Here is a 15,668-nt window from a genome sequence, read left to right as displayed (position 1 = left end):
GCATGTAAAAGCTTACCTATGTAAGATGCACAATCTGGTAAAATTTGACACGAGTAAACCATCACCACAATAGTGTAATGAATATGCCCATCACCCCTGAAGGTTTCCCTGTGCCCATGCACCTCCCGTTCACTGCCCATCTCCAAGCACCCACTGACTGCTTCCTGTTACTGTATATTAGTTACCATTTTCTGGGATTTTATATAAATGGAAACATGTCATGTGTATTCTCTTTTGTTTGCCTCTCTCACTCAACGTAAGTGCTCTGTGATTATTCTCGTTGCTTTGGGTATGGGTACTTCATTTACTTTTACTTCAGAGTAGTATTCCATTATATGATTGTACCAATATTTTTATCCATTCATCCACTGAAAGACATTGAATTGTTTTCATTTTTGACTCTTACAGATAAACTTACTATGAGCTTTTGTGGACAAAGCTTTGCACGGACACACTCTCTCTTCTCTAGGGTAAATACAAGGAGTAGAAAGACTTGGAGATGTGATCTGTTTATTATCTAGCTACAAAACTGTTTTCCAAAGTGGCTTTGTCATTTCAAATTCCCACCAGGAATATATGAGTTCCAACTGTTCCAAATCCTTGACAACGCTTAGTGTCGTCACTGTTTAGATTTCTATTTCTCTACTACGTAATGATACTGTGAATCTTTACGTGTGTTTATCTGTCTTGCATTTCTACTCCTTGATAAAGTGGCTGTTCAGACCTTCCAATCATTTTTAAATTGGGTTGCTTGTTATGCATGTGTTGTAAGAGTTATTTAATGCCATAGACATGAGTCTTTTATCAGATATGTTATTTGTACATATTTTTTCCCAGTCGGTTGGAGCTATTGAGCATGATCAGCTGGAGAATGTGGTGAAAACTGTGAGAGCCAGAACTCAACTCTTAATCTTTTAAGACTGTCTTTGGAAGAGCAGAAGTTACTGATGTATAAAATATTCAGTTTATAACTTCCTTTACTTTTGTGGATCATGCTTGTGATGTCACATGACCTTCTCCTATGTTCTGTTCTCTTCTAGAACCTCTGTAATTACAGATTTAGGTTGTGATCCATTTTGAGATAATTTTTGTATATGGTATGAAGCATAGGTCAAAGCTCATTTTTATTGCATATGGATATGCAACTGTTCCAGCACTATCTGTTGAAAAAACTGCATTGCTTTTGTTCCTTTGTCTAAAACCCGCTGACCACATATGTGTGAGTGTAATTCCACAATCCCTCCTCCATCCCACTGATACATTTGTCTACCTCTGACCTCAATGACAACACCACACTAACTTGATTACTGTACCTTGATAATAAGTCTTAAAGTGGGGAAGGATGAGTTGTTCAGTTTTTTCTTTTCAAAATTGCTTAACGACTCGACTTTTGCATTGCCATATGAACTTTCAAATCAGCTTGTTAATTTCCAATGGGGGAAGGAAAAAAAATGCCTGATGGGATTTGAACTGATCGGTGTGATGACTGACAGTACCAGTGGGCCAATCCATGAACATGGGCTGCTTCTCCATTTATTTAGCCTCTTTAACTGCTCTCAGCAGTGCTTTGCAGTTGTCTTTGTAGAGTGTCCTTTGTTACATTTATCCTTAAAAACTGTACCTTGGTTGAAAACATCTGACAGATAAGTGTGTGGGTTTATTTGTGGACTCTATCTGTTCCATTGATCTATTTGTGTATCTTTATGCCAATTACGGTATTGCCATGAAAAGTGTAGCTTTATAAGCAGACTTTAAGTCAGGTAGCATAGATCATCTACATAACAAGTTCTTTTTCAAATTTTGCACATAGTATTACCAATGTAAGTGATCAAGTAATTTAAAGTTTTTTTTTTTTTTTTCAACTTTTCCCCCATTTCATAAATTCACAAATCTATTCTGCTGACTTATTTCATTCAATCTACTTGTTTGAAAACTGTTTTGGTAACATATACCACTACTAACTTATCTATACTAATAGGCTTGGGTAGCCAATACCTAATTTGAAAAAAAGTCATCTTTAAACTATCCGTTTTTCAGGGATATGGCAGGGATCTGGAAGAAGCAGAAGGGTACCATTATACACCCAAGGGCCTGATCCATTGGTGTAACTGAAGCTCATCTAAAATCCTCAAACTAAACTTTCTCAGTTCAGTGGTTTAACTTAAGCTCTTTTTAAACAAAAGTGTTTAATGTAGTTGATTTCATTAGTAAACTTTTCTGGCATTTTTATTTGACACAATTTATATGTAAAATCATTACTTTAAAGAGTAATGGTAATTATATTTTCTATGTTGCTAATAAGGAGCTCTGGTGGCACGGTGCCTAAGGCATTTGGCTGCTAATCAGAAGGTTGGTGGTTCAACCCTGCCAGCCACTCCACAGAAGGAAGACAGGGCAATCTACTTCCATGAAGAGTTACCATCCCAGAAACCCAAAGGGGGTCACTAGGAGTTGGAACCGACTCAAAGTTGTGTGTCAGCCCCTGTGTTGTAGGAAGCAACTATTTACACCATCTGAACATTGTGAGTACCTTTCCAAGTGGACTGTAATTTGCGTGGCAGCTCTGTGGTAAAAGGTAAAGCACATCACAGAGGAACACAGAGAAGTAGACTGCAGATGCACATATCCGTCTAGCCTTGAAAACACAACCGCCTGGCACCTACACCTTGTCAACCCACCATCAACACTGAGTGCCTCGACTGAGCTGTGCTCAGCTGTTTTTGTTGAAGTCAGCCATCTTTAAGAAGTGATTTTTGTCTTAAAAAATCATCATTGAGGTGTGCCACAGAGGCAGATAAATGTCAAAAAGACAGACGCCTTTTTCTCTGAGACACTCTCCTGTACGGTGTAGCCGAGAAAAAACAAACAAAAACAACTAACCTGTTACCGTCAAGTCAATTCGGACTCACAGCAGCTACAGGACAGGGCAGAACTGTGCCCCAGGATTTCCAAAGCTGTAGTCTTTATGGAAGCAGACTGCTATATCTTTCTCCCATGGAGCAGCTGGTGGGTCCGAACTTGTGGCCTTTTGGTTAGTAGCTGCTTTGGCCACTGTGGACTAGAGCTCCTTACATGGTATGAAGCTAACAGCAAAGTGATAAGGAACCTCCCGGCAGAGGCTTCATGACGGACAGCCTGCAAATGCCCATAACCGAGGTGCTGCTGTCGCTGGTGTGAGGGGGCGGGAGTGGCACACCTGACCGTGAGACAGGACCACCTGGGCAGAGGTCTTCCCAGAAGGGAGGGTGGCATTCCCAGGGCGACAGCAGGTGTGACCAAGTTAGCTGATGGCCCGTGTGGAGCGGCAACGTGGCAATCAATCTGCTGAAAGCAGCGAGGGTGGGAAAGCCTGCACAGCCTCACGCTTACCACACGCGTTCACCCCACATGGGTACACGCTTACCACACACGTTCACCCCATGTGGGCTCATGCTTACCGCACACGTTCACCCCACGTGGGCTCATGCTTACCACACACGTTCACCCCACATGGTACACGCTTACCACACGTGTTCACCCCACATGGTACACGCTTACCACACACGTTCACCCCACATGGTACACGCTTACCACACATGTTCACCCCACGTGGGCTCATGCTTACCACACACGTTCACCCCACGTGGGCTCATGCTTACCACACGCTTTCACCCCACATGGTACACGCTTACCACACTCGTTCACCCCACATGGTACATGCTTACCACATGCGTTCACCCCACATGGGTACACGCTTACCACACACGTTCACCCCACGTGGGCCCATGCTTACCACATGCGTTCACCCCACGTGGGCCCATGCTTACCACACATAATCACCCACCTGGGCACATGCTTTCCACATGCATTCACCCCACACGGGCACATGCTTACCACACGCATTCACCCCACATGGGCATATGCTTACCACATGCATTTATCACAGACAGGGGATGACCACTGTTACCTGGGCCTCATCTGCCGTCTTGGACATGGAATCTTTGAGTTTGTGGATTAAGATGACATGCCCATAGTTGTTTCCATAAACTTGGAATGGAATTTTATGTTTTCACAATTAAGTTCACCTTTCCAGAGTTACTCTAAACACTGGGCGTTTCTCTGTGACTCAATAATAACCCTCATCTCAGAGAGAGACTTGAAGCACAGATTCAAGATCTTGCATCAGTTTTCAATGATCCTGAACCTAAGACTGACGACTACCTGAACCTAACTGTTAATATATCAAGAATCAAACAAAATGTCTATAAAACAATGTGTTTCAACATCATTTAGTGTTGGACTGGCAACCCTGACCATTTTCATGTTACCCAAAGAAATTCTAATATTCAGTTACAAGTTATGCCATCACCTGACTTATCATGTAAACTAGAACACTTCCGAAAGCAAACAGTCGTGCTTGTCATCATTAAAGGGACAACAAACATAGGCCTGGACACACAGCACCAAGACTTAGCCAAATGATTACTTATCAGGCCTACTATGAGGCACAAAGCAGACAATAAAATTTGACAAACGATTCAAATACCTAGGCCTTCAGTGTTCCTAGCCAAGGAATACTGTCTCACTGAATTCCCACGAATGTACACTAAAGGGGAAAAAGGCCTCCTGCCTGCATCTGGGCCGATGGGCACCGTCAGTGCTGTGGACTCCAAACTGGAAGGGTAACTGACTGCCACCGCTGTAGCTCAAACCGGACAGAGGGGTGGGTGATGGGCAGACAGGTAGGCAGAGAGACAAACGGAAAAGGAGCGTGGCAAGTAGGTGTGCAAGTGGGTGCGTGAGCAGGGGGTAGAGGGAGACTGACTGACACCCTGAGAGAGGATGTCACCCAGGACCCCACCAGGCAAAGTCCTGGGCTTTGGGAGCCAAACTTTCTCCTTCCTCCTCTTTACCATGAATTGAGTGGGGACACCTGATCCCAAAAGTTTGTGGGTGGCCTCCTTTTTCAATCTATAAAGCAAATACTTAAACATTATGCCTTCGAGTAGAATTTTCCCTAGACCCCCACACATTGTGCAAACACACAGAGGTACACAGGCTGGGGCCAGCATTTGTGCCGGGACATGGGATGTCACTGCTGGGTCCCTGGCTATTGGGGTGCTCATGCCTCAGAGGCAACAGCCAAGGATGAGGTCGGCTCGACTGACCTGTGTGCTGCCGTCGGTGTTTGGTGAGAGCGTGCCGGGTCCCGCCAGCAAAGCCACAGAGATCACACAGGAACGACTTCTCGCCTGTTGCAACAATAAACAGATGAGGGACTGTGGAGGTCACAGATCATTAAAACCTATCTATCAAGGCTTTCAGGGTTACTAATTCCTCCAATCAAATGTTTCCATGTAAATATGTCAAATGGGAATGAAATTACCACTGCGGTTTATTGACTGTGATAAAATCTGAAAAGCACCACTGAACATAATTACATACTTGTCAGACCCATAAAAATTAGCTTTATTATCAATGGAATGGTTTTGTACAACTTCATTTCTGGTAGATGTCTTCCAGATGGGGCTGCTTTATGCACTTGAACAGTTTTTATGCATATCCTGATTTTTTACAATTCCCATACATCTGGCCTCTCGGAGCTGAGTAAAGATTGCTCGGAATGGTTAATATACAGTATATATGATTCTGCTTAAATAAAACATATTGAATTTTGTAACAACTTAAGGATATTGAATGGGTTTTAACTGATTCTATCAGGGTCTTCTTTAATAACTTCCTACTTAATAATATGAATTAAATGGTGTCCTTGAACGTACTGAGGATCCCAAGCAACAATAAAATCCGCATTACTCAGTACCAATAACAATTCAGTGCTGTTTATGTTTCCCAAACTTTCATGGCATTAAAAAAAAAAAAAAAAAGTCGAGAGACTGCTAAAAAAATTGCAGAAAAACTTGTATTATTCATCTTTAATGATAGCTCCTGAATGAAAACTGTTGCAACGATTACAGAGAGATTTGGCAGACATAGTATGTGTTAAGAATGGGTGAATGTTTGTTTTTTAATACAGTATTTTTATCCAAGCTAACATTGTGCCCTGCAGTTTATAAATGCAATATATCTTTTGACTGTAGCATATTTAGGCAGTAAGTGCTGGCAAGCTAGGCAGCTTTATCCCAGAAGGCCCACGGAGAAGGGCAAAACAGGATAAAAACACTACATGTGGAGATTCAGTGAAATTATGAAATACTTTTCCAGAAATAAAATAAATCATTTGTATCTGCCTTTATCTACTTCACTAATTTAGACATGTAAGGCAACAAGTCTTCAAGGGTTTTGCCTGAGTCGGCCGGCTATGCCCTAAAATGTTTTGGTATATCGTAACAGAAATCTAGCTGGAGGCGTTTTGGAAATGTAATTGCTCTTTTCAAGGTAAGAAAAAACAGTCAATCTAGAAAGGCAGATAACATGGATAATCCAACAGCCGTCCCTCAGTCACCAGCATGGCAGGCATTTCTAACTGAAATCAACACATATTAAATGACAGTTTTAACCAAACAACGTCTAATACTGCATCCTAATGGTATGGTGACATTTACTGCTATCACTGAAAAAATAAAGCAGAATTTAAAAATATTTTTCCTAGCTTTACTTTCCTTTTCAGAGCTTAAGTTTTTTATTTCTTAGTATCACCATTACAATATAGAAACACAGGCTAGAGTAGATGGGCTGTGAAGAATCAGGTTTAATTATAATCAGACATTTAATTATTTAATCAATTTTCAATATAAATCTAAGTAGCTATACTATCAATTAAACAACGCTAACACAGACATTTTTATTTAAATACCAAAGACATTTTGTTCATTAATATTAGTATGCTTCCCCATGTTGTCGTTGTCAGGTGCCGTCAAGTGGGCTCCGTATCAGTGACTAAGTGTGCAATACAACACAACACTGCTCCTGCCAACCTCACAGCTGCCGCCATGTCTGAGCCCACGGCCGCACCCACCGTGTCAATCCACATCCCTGCAGGTCTCCCACCTTTCGCTGTCCCTCCATTTCACTCAGTATGATGTCCTCCTAAGGGGACTGGCCCCACCTGATGCCCCAACTACTTGAGATGAAATCTTGCCATGCTTGTTTCTAAGGAGTATTCTAGCCATACTTCTTCCAAGAGCTTTGTTCCTTCTCTTGGCAGTCCAGGCAATAGTCAATGTTTTTCACCAACACTCTAATTCATAGGCATCAATTCTTCAGCATCCCTTATTCACTGTTCAGCTGTTGCACGTATGAGGTAACGGAAAACGCCATGAACTTGTTGAGTCAGGTGCATCTTAGTCCTCAAAGTGACATCTTTGCTTTTTAACACTTTAAAGAGGTCTTTTGCTGCAGATTTGCCCAAGGCAATACATTGTCTGATTTCTTGACTGCTGCTTCCACGGGTGTTGATTGTAGATCAAAGTAAAAATTAAATCCTTGACAATTTCAATCTTTTCTCTGTTTATCATGATCCTGCCTTTTGGTCCAGTTGTGAGGATTTCTGTTTTCTTTGTGTTGAGGCGTAATCCATACTGAAGACTGTAGACTTTGACCTTCATCAGTAAGTACTTCAAATCTCCCTTGGTTTCAGCAAGCATGGCTGTGTCATATGCGCATCACAGGTTGTTGGTAAGTCTGCCTCTAGGCCTCATGCCCCATTCTTCTTTATATAGCCCAGCTTCTCAGATGATCTGCTTAGCATACAGATTGATTAAGCAAGGTGAAATGATGTAACCCTGATGCACCCCTTTCCTGATTTTAAACCACGCAGTACCCCCTTGTTTGAATGGCTTCTCTTGTCCAGTACAGGTTCTACATGAGCACAGTTAAGTGTTCTGGAATTCTCATTTGTCACAATGTCATCCATAATTTATTATGATTCACATAGTCAAATGCCCTTTGCATAGTCAATAAAATACATACAAATATCTATCTGGTATTCTCTGCTTTCAGCCAAGATTCATTTCACATCAGCAATGATATTCCTAATTCCATGTCCTCTTCTGAACCCAGCTTGAATTTCTGGCAGTGCCCTGTCAATGTACAGCTGCAACCATTTTTAAAATATCTTTGGCAAAATTGTCTTTGAGAGTAATGATATTGTTTGATAATTTCCGCATTCTGTTGGATTGCCTTTCTTGGGCATGGCCAGCCATACACACGGATTCTCTTCCAACGGTTGGGCCAGGTAGCTGTCTTCCAAAGTTCTTGGCATGGATGAGTGAGTGCCTTCAGTGCTGCAGCTGTTTGCAGAAACATCTCAGTGGGTATTCCGTCAATTCCTGGAGCCTTGTTTTTCACCAGTGCCTTCAGTGTAGCTTAGACTTCCTCCCTCAATACCACTGGTTCCTGATCATATGCCACCTCCTGGTGCAGTTTTGTGGGATGAACCCGTGTGTGTGTTGGGGGGGTGATCGGGGGTATGCTGGTACACATTCCTGCAAATGAGTCTGGTGGGTCAGCGGTCATGGGGACGTTGCACCGGGTCACCCACCTGGCAATACATCTAGTGGCGAGAGAGGACTCTTACCATTCTTGGATATAATAAAAGTAGGTTTCCGTTCTCTCTGTTATGAAGTTTCTTCATAATAAGAAGCAACCTACCTCTTTCTTGTAAAATAAAAATACTAACTACCACAGAAAAATCCTCATGGCATTTAGGATCTCTGTGTGTACAAGCTGCACGTATATGTAAAGTTTTAACCTCTCTCCTGTCGTGGGATGCTCACAGGCACAGAGACAAGTCAGTCCTTTTCCATGGGATCTGACTCTAAATACATTAGTGACCTGGGTGTCAGGACACGTAAGATTTCACCATGGGAGTGAGTCTCCGCTGGACTGCATGTCATACTTGCCTTGGTGGCTTGATTTGTTTTTCAATATAAATGCAATTTTCACTCGGTTTTTATTTGTTTTTTGAAGGGAGTAGAGCAGCTAGGGCGGGCAGTGGGCAAATAGGGTACAGAAAACAACTTTTATAGAAAAAAAACTTTTAAGAAAAACCTCACTGCTCTACTGCACTCCATATAAAGGTAATCACTTAACAGGCCATGTTTATATGACAAAGGAGAGACAAAGGGAGATGGCCCTTCTCTTAACCACTGGATCAGTTTCAAGCGCGCCATTTTGCATTCAAATGTGCAAAGACACAGAAGCCAACCCTGTGCTTTCTATCGGAAAGCAGCCACTGTCCCTCTCTCATTATGGTGCAGACTACAAGACCTAACAACAAAAATCCATAGTATTGATCCAGCCAAGTCTCCACAATTATTCTTCAGAAGGAAACGCCGACGATAAATTACATCTGCACTGGCTTTCATCTGCTGTTCGATATAAGTGATCTCTCAGGGCAGCTGGAGACCTTACATCGTCAACACCCTTGTCAAGGAGGCTAAGGAGGCTTGGGCTCCCACAGACTGGTCCAGAGAACTTCCCACCTATAATTTCCAGCAACAATATAGGCTGCTTGGCAATAAGAGGAGCACTGGAGAATGCTGATGAAAATTTATTCCTCTTTCCCCTGAAACAAAATACTTTCTGAAAGGTGTAAAGAGAACGACAACCACAAAATACCTGACAGTGCACTGTAGTATCACTAGGCTGATGTAAGAAGAGGGTTCATCTCTATGCTTCCAGAGGCGGGAGCCCACCACACACAGACAGAGACACGAGCCACAGACATGCTGCCCAGTGCGCCGTGCCCAGTGCCCATGGGAACTGTGTTTACGAAGGCCAGCACCTCGGGCTCCCCGAGCCAGGACTCACGGACAGACTATCGGTTCTGTTCTTATGGACAATTCCTTTCACTGCCATACATTGTTTGAATGTTTTGGTGCAAAATGTATGTGAATTTGGAATCTTATAAAAACATTTAGTCACTAAATTCATATTAGTATCTTTATATTCACTATCAAAACTTGTGTCTCTGCCAGCCCCCTCCTCTTCCAAGAAAATAGTAATCTGATTAATTTTTAACTTCTTGTTGTTATGTGTCATCGAGTCGGCCCCGACTCAGAGAGACCCCTCCTTGGATTTCCGAGGCAGTATCACTGCAGAAGTAGGATTGCCCAACCTTCCTTCCGAAGAGTGGCTGGTGGGTTTGAACCGCCAGCCTTCTGGTTAGCAGTCAAGTGCCTTAGGCACTATGTTACCAGAGATCCTATTAAAGGTACTAAGATTCAGTAATATTTCATAATACTCTGGAACTTAGTTTATGTCAGTAACAAAATGTAAGACGAGTTCTCTGTCAAAACTTAATCTCCACAAATGAGCTTCTAAAACTGGAGCTCACTTTATTTAACATAGATGCACATACCCCCTAAATGAGCTTCTAACTGTGTGAGGTGTTTGTTTAAACACATGCAAATGCAAACATTCAACACGAAAGTGTCACTTTAAAATAACCAAGTCTCATGGAAAAAAATGAGATGATGGTACCTCTGTTAGTAGGGAATGACCACTGTCTTAAAACAAACTCTTCAAGCAGGAATCACTGACATTGATCGCTACTGGAGTAATTAACGCATGCGCATGACAGCTCACTTTGTCTACGGGGGTGAGGTGAGGCCCCGACCTGTGTGGGTCCGGTAGTGGTCTTTCATGGCCGAGGCGGTGAGGAAGGAGTAGTGGCAGGTGGGCCAGGTGCACTTGAACGGCTTCTCGCCAGTGTGCAGCTTCATGTGGTTGTTGAGGGCCCACTTCTCCGTGAAACTTCGGTCGCAAAGGTGGCATGTGAATTTCCTGCGTGGGAGGAAACAGAAGGAAAGCGTGAGTCTCGCCAGCTCCCAGCCGGGAGGGCAGGCCGCCCGCCCCGGGCCTGCGGTGGAAGCGCACACTTCGGTGGGCGAATTGCAGACCTGCTCTGTCATGTCTGTATAACCAGGCATTGATTTTTCTGTCAAGGCCTGGCACTTCAGCCATTTATTCTCTGCTTTGCGGTTGGGCCCAACGGGTTTGAAAAATTCTGTTACAGTCCAGTCACCCCTGAGGCAAATGTGAGAATAGATTTCAGCTGCACAGGTCTACACCACTTATCCAGGGCAGGGCTGTCAGACCAGAGGCTAAATGAAAAGCGATCTGACTAGACCACTCAGACAAGGCCGGCTCGCTGTCAGGCCGCGGCAGCGGCGATGCGCTCGGGGCGGGAGCCCAGCCCAGGACCGCACCGCAGCCCCACGGCTGCCCCCACCCCATGCGCCCGGGGAGAGCGCGTCCCCATCAAGGGGCTCTGCTGGGCCGTCACTCGCGGCCAGGAGACGCTTCCTGTGATAAGAAGAAAAGTAAGACGATCGCAATGCATGTTTTTAAAGGGATCTTCGCAAAGAAAAGAACCTCATTATTTCCGGTTTGAGAATAAAAATCCACACTTGGAGGAAGAGTTCATTCCGCCCCCAGTTCACAGTTTCTGATCCTTCAATACCGTCAGTTATAAAGGAGCTATCACCTAACACAGGACTTGAACCATTCATTGGGCTGGGCTCTGTCCTTTTCCACATGTGCTCTGGAAATCCTGGCTACCCCAGACCTTCCAAGCCGGACCTTCCAACCCAAGTCCCACCTATTTAGTTCCCAGCAAACCCAAGGACGAAACAAGGAAAAGAGTGGCAGGTAATTCAAGGGGATGGGCAGACCCCTGCAAACTGAAAGGCACTATCGAGAATGCAACCATTTTAAGATGTGGCCCTGCCGTCCAAGGAGAGAACGTGGCCTGGAGAGGTCAATTTCACCACCACAAACGGGGACGCTGTCAGCAAGTCAGGGATTCCTGTCTACGCGTCTCCGTCCCCCGGTCGCAATCAAGGGGATGCCGAACGAGCGGCCGCCACGGGCTCTTCCCCCCGCCCCATTCACAACCTCTTAGCCCCGGAAGTGGCGAAAGAACCCCAGGTTCCAGAGGTGCCGGCCCATCTCAGGCAAAGGGGGGCTGCTTCACCAACTTCCCAGGTCCTTGGGGGCCAAATTATGAAAGTGCCTTTTATGAAAATGCCCTTCTTCTATTAGATAAAGAAATGGTGTATGAAGTAGAATCTATATGAGTAGAACTGTTAACTAGTTGACAAATGCCACACAAATATTAAAAGCACTTCAATATTAAACCTGCCAATTAATGTAGCTACATACGGCACGTGTCTGGGCACTGCATTTGTACCCGTTTTCAGAAAGCTGACTTTCAAATTACCCCCTCATCTGATCACTGCTTCCTGGTCCTGGAGAATGACAAATACAGCTAAATACTTTGCAATGCACTGTGAAAAAATATCATGTCCGTATATCTCTTTGATGGGTCTTCATGCATTTAACATTTCAAAACCATGACAGGGATCTTATTTCCAAGATAAATTCCCCTATCTACTTATTTCTTCATGTATTTATTGTGGATCTAACCTTCTCCTGCAAGAAATAAATAAGGAGGTTAAGTAGATGCTATCTTTTAACAAACCATGTCTCTGGACTGCATTACAACTTTATGAATGACAAGAGAAATCCCTCATTTTTAAATCTACCAGGATGTACATTTAACAAAATTGCATCTCTGGCACCTCAGCACGCGCACTCCATTATTCACACGTAATAAAAATGTTCGACGCAAGCTTAGTGCCTGTCGTGAGATGACAAAAGCCAGACAACTAAGAACTAAGGTCACGACTTAGAAAGCAGAAAACCTCCCATGTTCTAAAATTTGCTACAAGAAGAAGTTTAGGTACCAGAACTTAGACAAGAACCTGGAAGACGACGATTTCAAACTGTCCTCCGAAAGCAGTGTTCCCACCTCATCGGCGGCTGCCAAAAAACCATACCAAACCCACTGCCGCTGAATTGGATTCGACTCATAGCGACCCCTCCTTGGGTTTCCAAGGCAGTATCTCTACGGAAGTAGATTGCCCAACCTTCCTTCCAAGGAGTGGCTGGTGGGTTTGAACCGCCAGCCTTCTGGTTAGCAGCCAAGTGCCTTAGGCACTACTCCACCAGAGCTGGTGGTTGCCGGCAACTGCACAAATCTGAGTCCGCCAACATTGTAAAGCACTTGCATTCAGGCAACAGGCTCAGGGGGACTTTGTCATCCACCTGAGGGCCTTCAGGAAGTTCACCTGGAGGAGACGTCCGGAACAGAACTGGGGCTAAGGTGCGATTCTTTCAGGCAAAGGAACCTGGGAGAGGAGGCAACGGCGCCTGCTGTGCGTCTGCGCAGAAAGACGGTGGCACCCACATGCCAGCCCCCAAACAGCTCCGCCCACCACCCACCACCAATCCAACGGCACCAAACCCCAACCACCACCCACCACCAAGCAGCACCACACCCCAAACAGCACCAAATACCAAACGGCACCAAACCCCAAACACCGCCCAACCCTCAACACCACACCCCACCAAATCCCGTACCAGACGGTACAAGACATCAAGCATGGACGGCAGATCTGCAAGGGAGAAACATCATCCACAAAAAGAACGCCATTGCACGGGAAGACAACGGGAATGCCATGCTAAGTTTACATGGCCGAGGGCAGAGGGGGGAACGCTTCCTGAAGGTGGCATTTAAATTAGATGGTAGAAGACAGGTGACAAATGGAAATGGGAAAAGAGCAGGGAGGGTTTCCGGGAGAGGAAATTCCAGGGGAAGAGACACAGCTTTGGGAGGACATGGCACCGGTAAGTACAAAGCCCATCAACTGTGAAACCTAACTGTCTACATCCACCTGAACAAAGATGCCTGTCCCCTCACCCGGACTGACACGCCCACTTGAATAAAGGCACCCGTCCCGTCACCCGGACTGACACGGCCACCTGAGTAAAGGCGCCCGTCCTGTCACCCGGACTGACACGCCCACCTGAATAAAGGCGCCCGTCCCATCACCCAGATTGACACAGCCACGGCCTGGAATGAGTGTTTTTCTCCCCACATGCTGTTCCTCCAGGTGCAACTTCTCACTTTACAATGTTTTGCACAAAGTCCCTAGTGACAAGAATTCACCTTCGTTGTTGTGAAGGGAGTTAGAATACACACAGGCCCGGTTCCAGACACTTCCTACCTGCCCTTTCATGTGATGTAAACTTGCCCCCACTTTGAAAAGACTGAACCTGCCCCTATTCACAACAGATTTTCCATCACATTCACCCTCACTCACTGTACAGGCAGCTTTCAATGATTTGCAATAAACCCAAAAACCTATTCAAATTTGTTGCTATCAAGTTGATTCTGATCCATAGCAACCCCAAAGGACAGAGCAGAACTGCCCCACAGGGTTCCAAGGCTGTAATATTTATGGAAGCAGACTGCCTCATCTTTTCCCATGGAACAGCCAGTGGATTCAAACTAAACCACTGCCCAGCAGGGCTCCTCTCTTGCACTCAAACCAAACCAAGCCAAACCCACTGCCACTGAGTGGACTCTGACTCACAGTGACCCCTATTGGGTTTGCGAGGTGGTAAATCTTTATGGAAGTAGATGGCCCCGTCTTTCTTCCACAGAGTGCCTTTGAACTGACAATCTTCTAGTTAGCAGTCAAATACCTTAGGCCCTGTGCCTCCGAAGTGCCTTTCTCTCTCTCTCTTTTTAATTTTTATTTGATTTGAGTGAAAGTTTAGAGGAAGTTCATTTTCCATACAGCAGCTCACACACACTTTGTCTGATGACACTGACTACAATTTCCCACAATGCAACAGCTTTCCTCCCACTTCCTCCCCAGAGCCACCTCTTCCCCGTGTCCTCCTCTCCATGCACTCCTGCCCCCCGAACTGTCTTCCTGTGCATACAATGCCCTTCCATTCTCCCACAATTGATCTCTCCAAGGAGTGTATATACCTAGTGTAAATGTTCACCTTATATGCCTGTCTTTGGTTTGGCTGGAAGTCACGGGAGTGGGTTAAATTCCAGACCCGAAGGGCAGCCAGGAGCTGTAGTCTCAGGGGTTCCACCAGGCTCTATCAGAGCAGCAAACCTGGTCCCTTTTTTTCTTTTTAAAAAAGATTTTGACTTTTGTTCCACATTGTTCTCTCACTCCATCCAGGATCTCCTACAGAGATGTCCCTCCAAGTGGTTGACAGTGGTAGCCGGGCACCATCTAGTTCTTCTGGTCTCATAGTCATATAGGCTGAGGATTGCATGGTGTACCAGTCCCTTGGATTAATTGTTTCCATGCATCTTTGGTTTTCTTCATTCTTCTTTGCAGACCTCCTTTCTCCGGCACTAAAGTAAAGCTAAGTAAGAACTGGATGCACCTGTTCTGACCTACCTACAAATTCTTAAAGACACAGTTAGGAACGGATCTCGTTCATAACCTGGGAACTACCTGTGTAGGTCAATGGGTGGATCCCCACAATCATAGAAAGACTGCAGCCCAAGAGGCCAAGTGACAGGAAACACAAAACAACACAAAAGGGGGTGGGGCCCACCTGGAGAAGCATCCCGTAAATGGAGATGTCACAGAGGCGTTCCCTCCGTTCACATCACCAGACTTCAGAACCCAGCGTCTCACCCACCACACTACAGTCACAGAGCTTCACAGGCACCGGCGCCAGCCAGGGTCCCGCTCACAGTCAGTGGTCTTCTTCAGCACGTGTGCTGACGGCACACACTGTCACATTCTCACGAAGGCACGGGCGCCTGCCACCCAGACGCACGCACTCGGATGCCAAGAGCTATCTGTCCTACGCTTGTTTCAGATCCCCTTGTATTTTAAACATTT

General features: G+C 45.0%; 1 protein-coding gene across 1 annotated transcript in view; it reads right to left on the bottom strand.

The window, feature by feature from the left end:
* ZNF407 (zinc finger protein 407) overlaps nucleotides 1-15,668 on the bottom strand; it is a 556,565-nt gene that overhangs the window by 233,387 nt on the left and 307,510 nt on the right. The window contains exons 4-5 of the mRNA XM_007952740.2: nucleotides 10,559-10,725; nucleotides 5,148-5,231 (exon numbers count right to left, since the gene is read on the bottom strand). Of these exons, the coding sequence (XP_007950931.2) occupies nucleotides 5,148-5,231; nucleotides 10,559-10,725 (251 nt within the window). The remainder of the gene's footprint in view (nucleotides 1-5,147; nucleotides 5,232-10,558; nucleotides 10,726-15,668) is intronic.

The sequence above is a fragment of the Orycteropus afer genome, unplaced genomic scaffold, assembly GCF_000298275.1.
Source record: "Orycteropus afer afer isolate SDZICR_OR568_19922 unplaced genomic scaffold, OryAfe1.0 scaffold00356, whole genome shotgun sequence".
Lineage (NCBI taxonomy): Eukaryota > Metazoa > Chordata > Mammalia > Tubulidentata > Orycteropodidae > Orycteropus > Orycteropus afer.
This window is presented reverse-complemented; position numbering and strand designations above follow the sequence as displayed.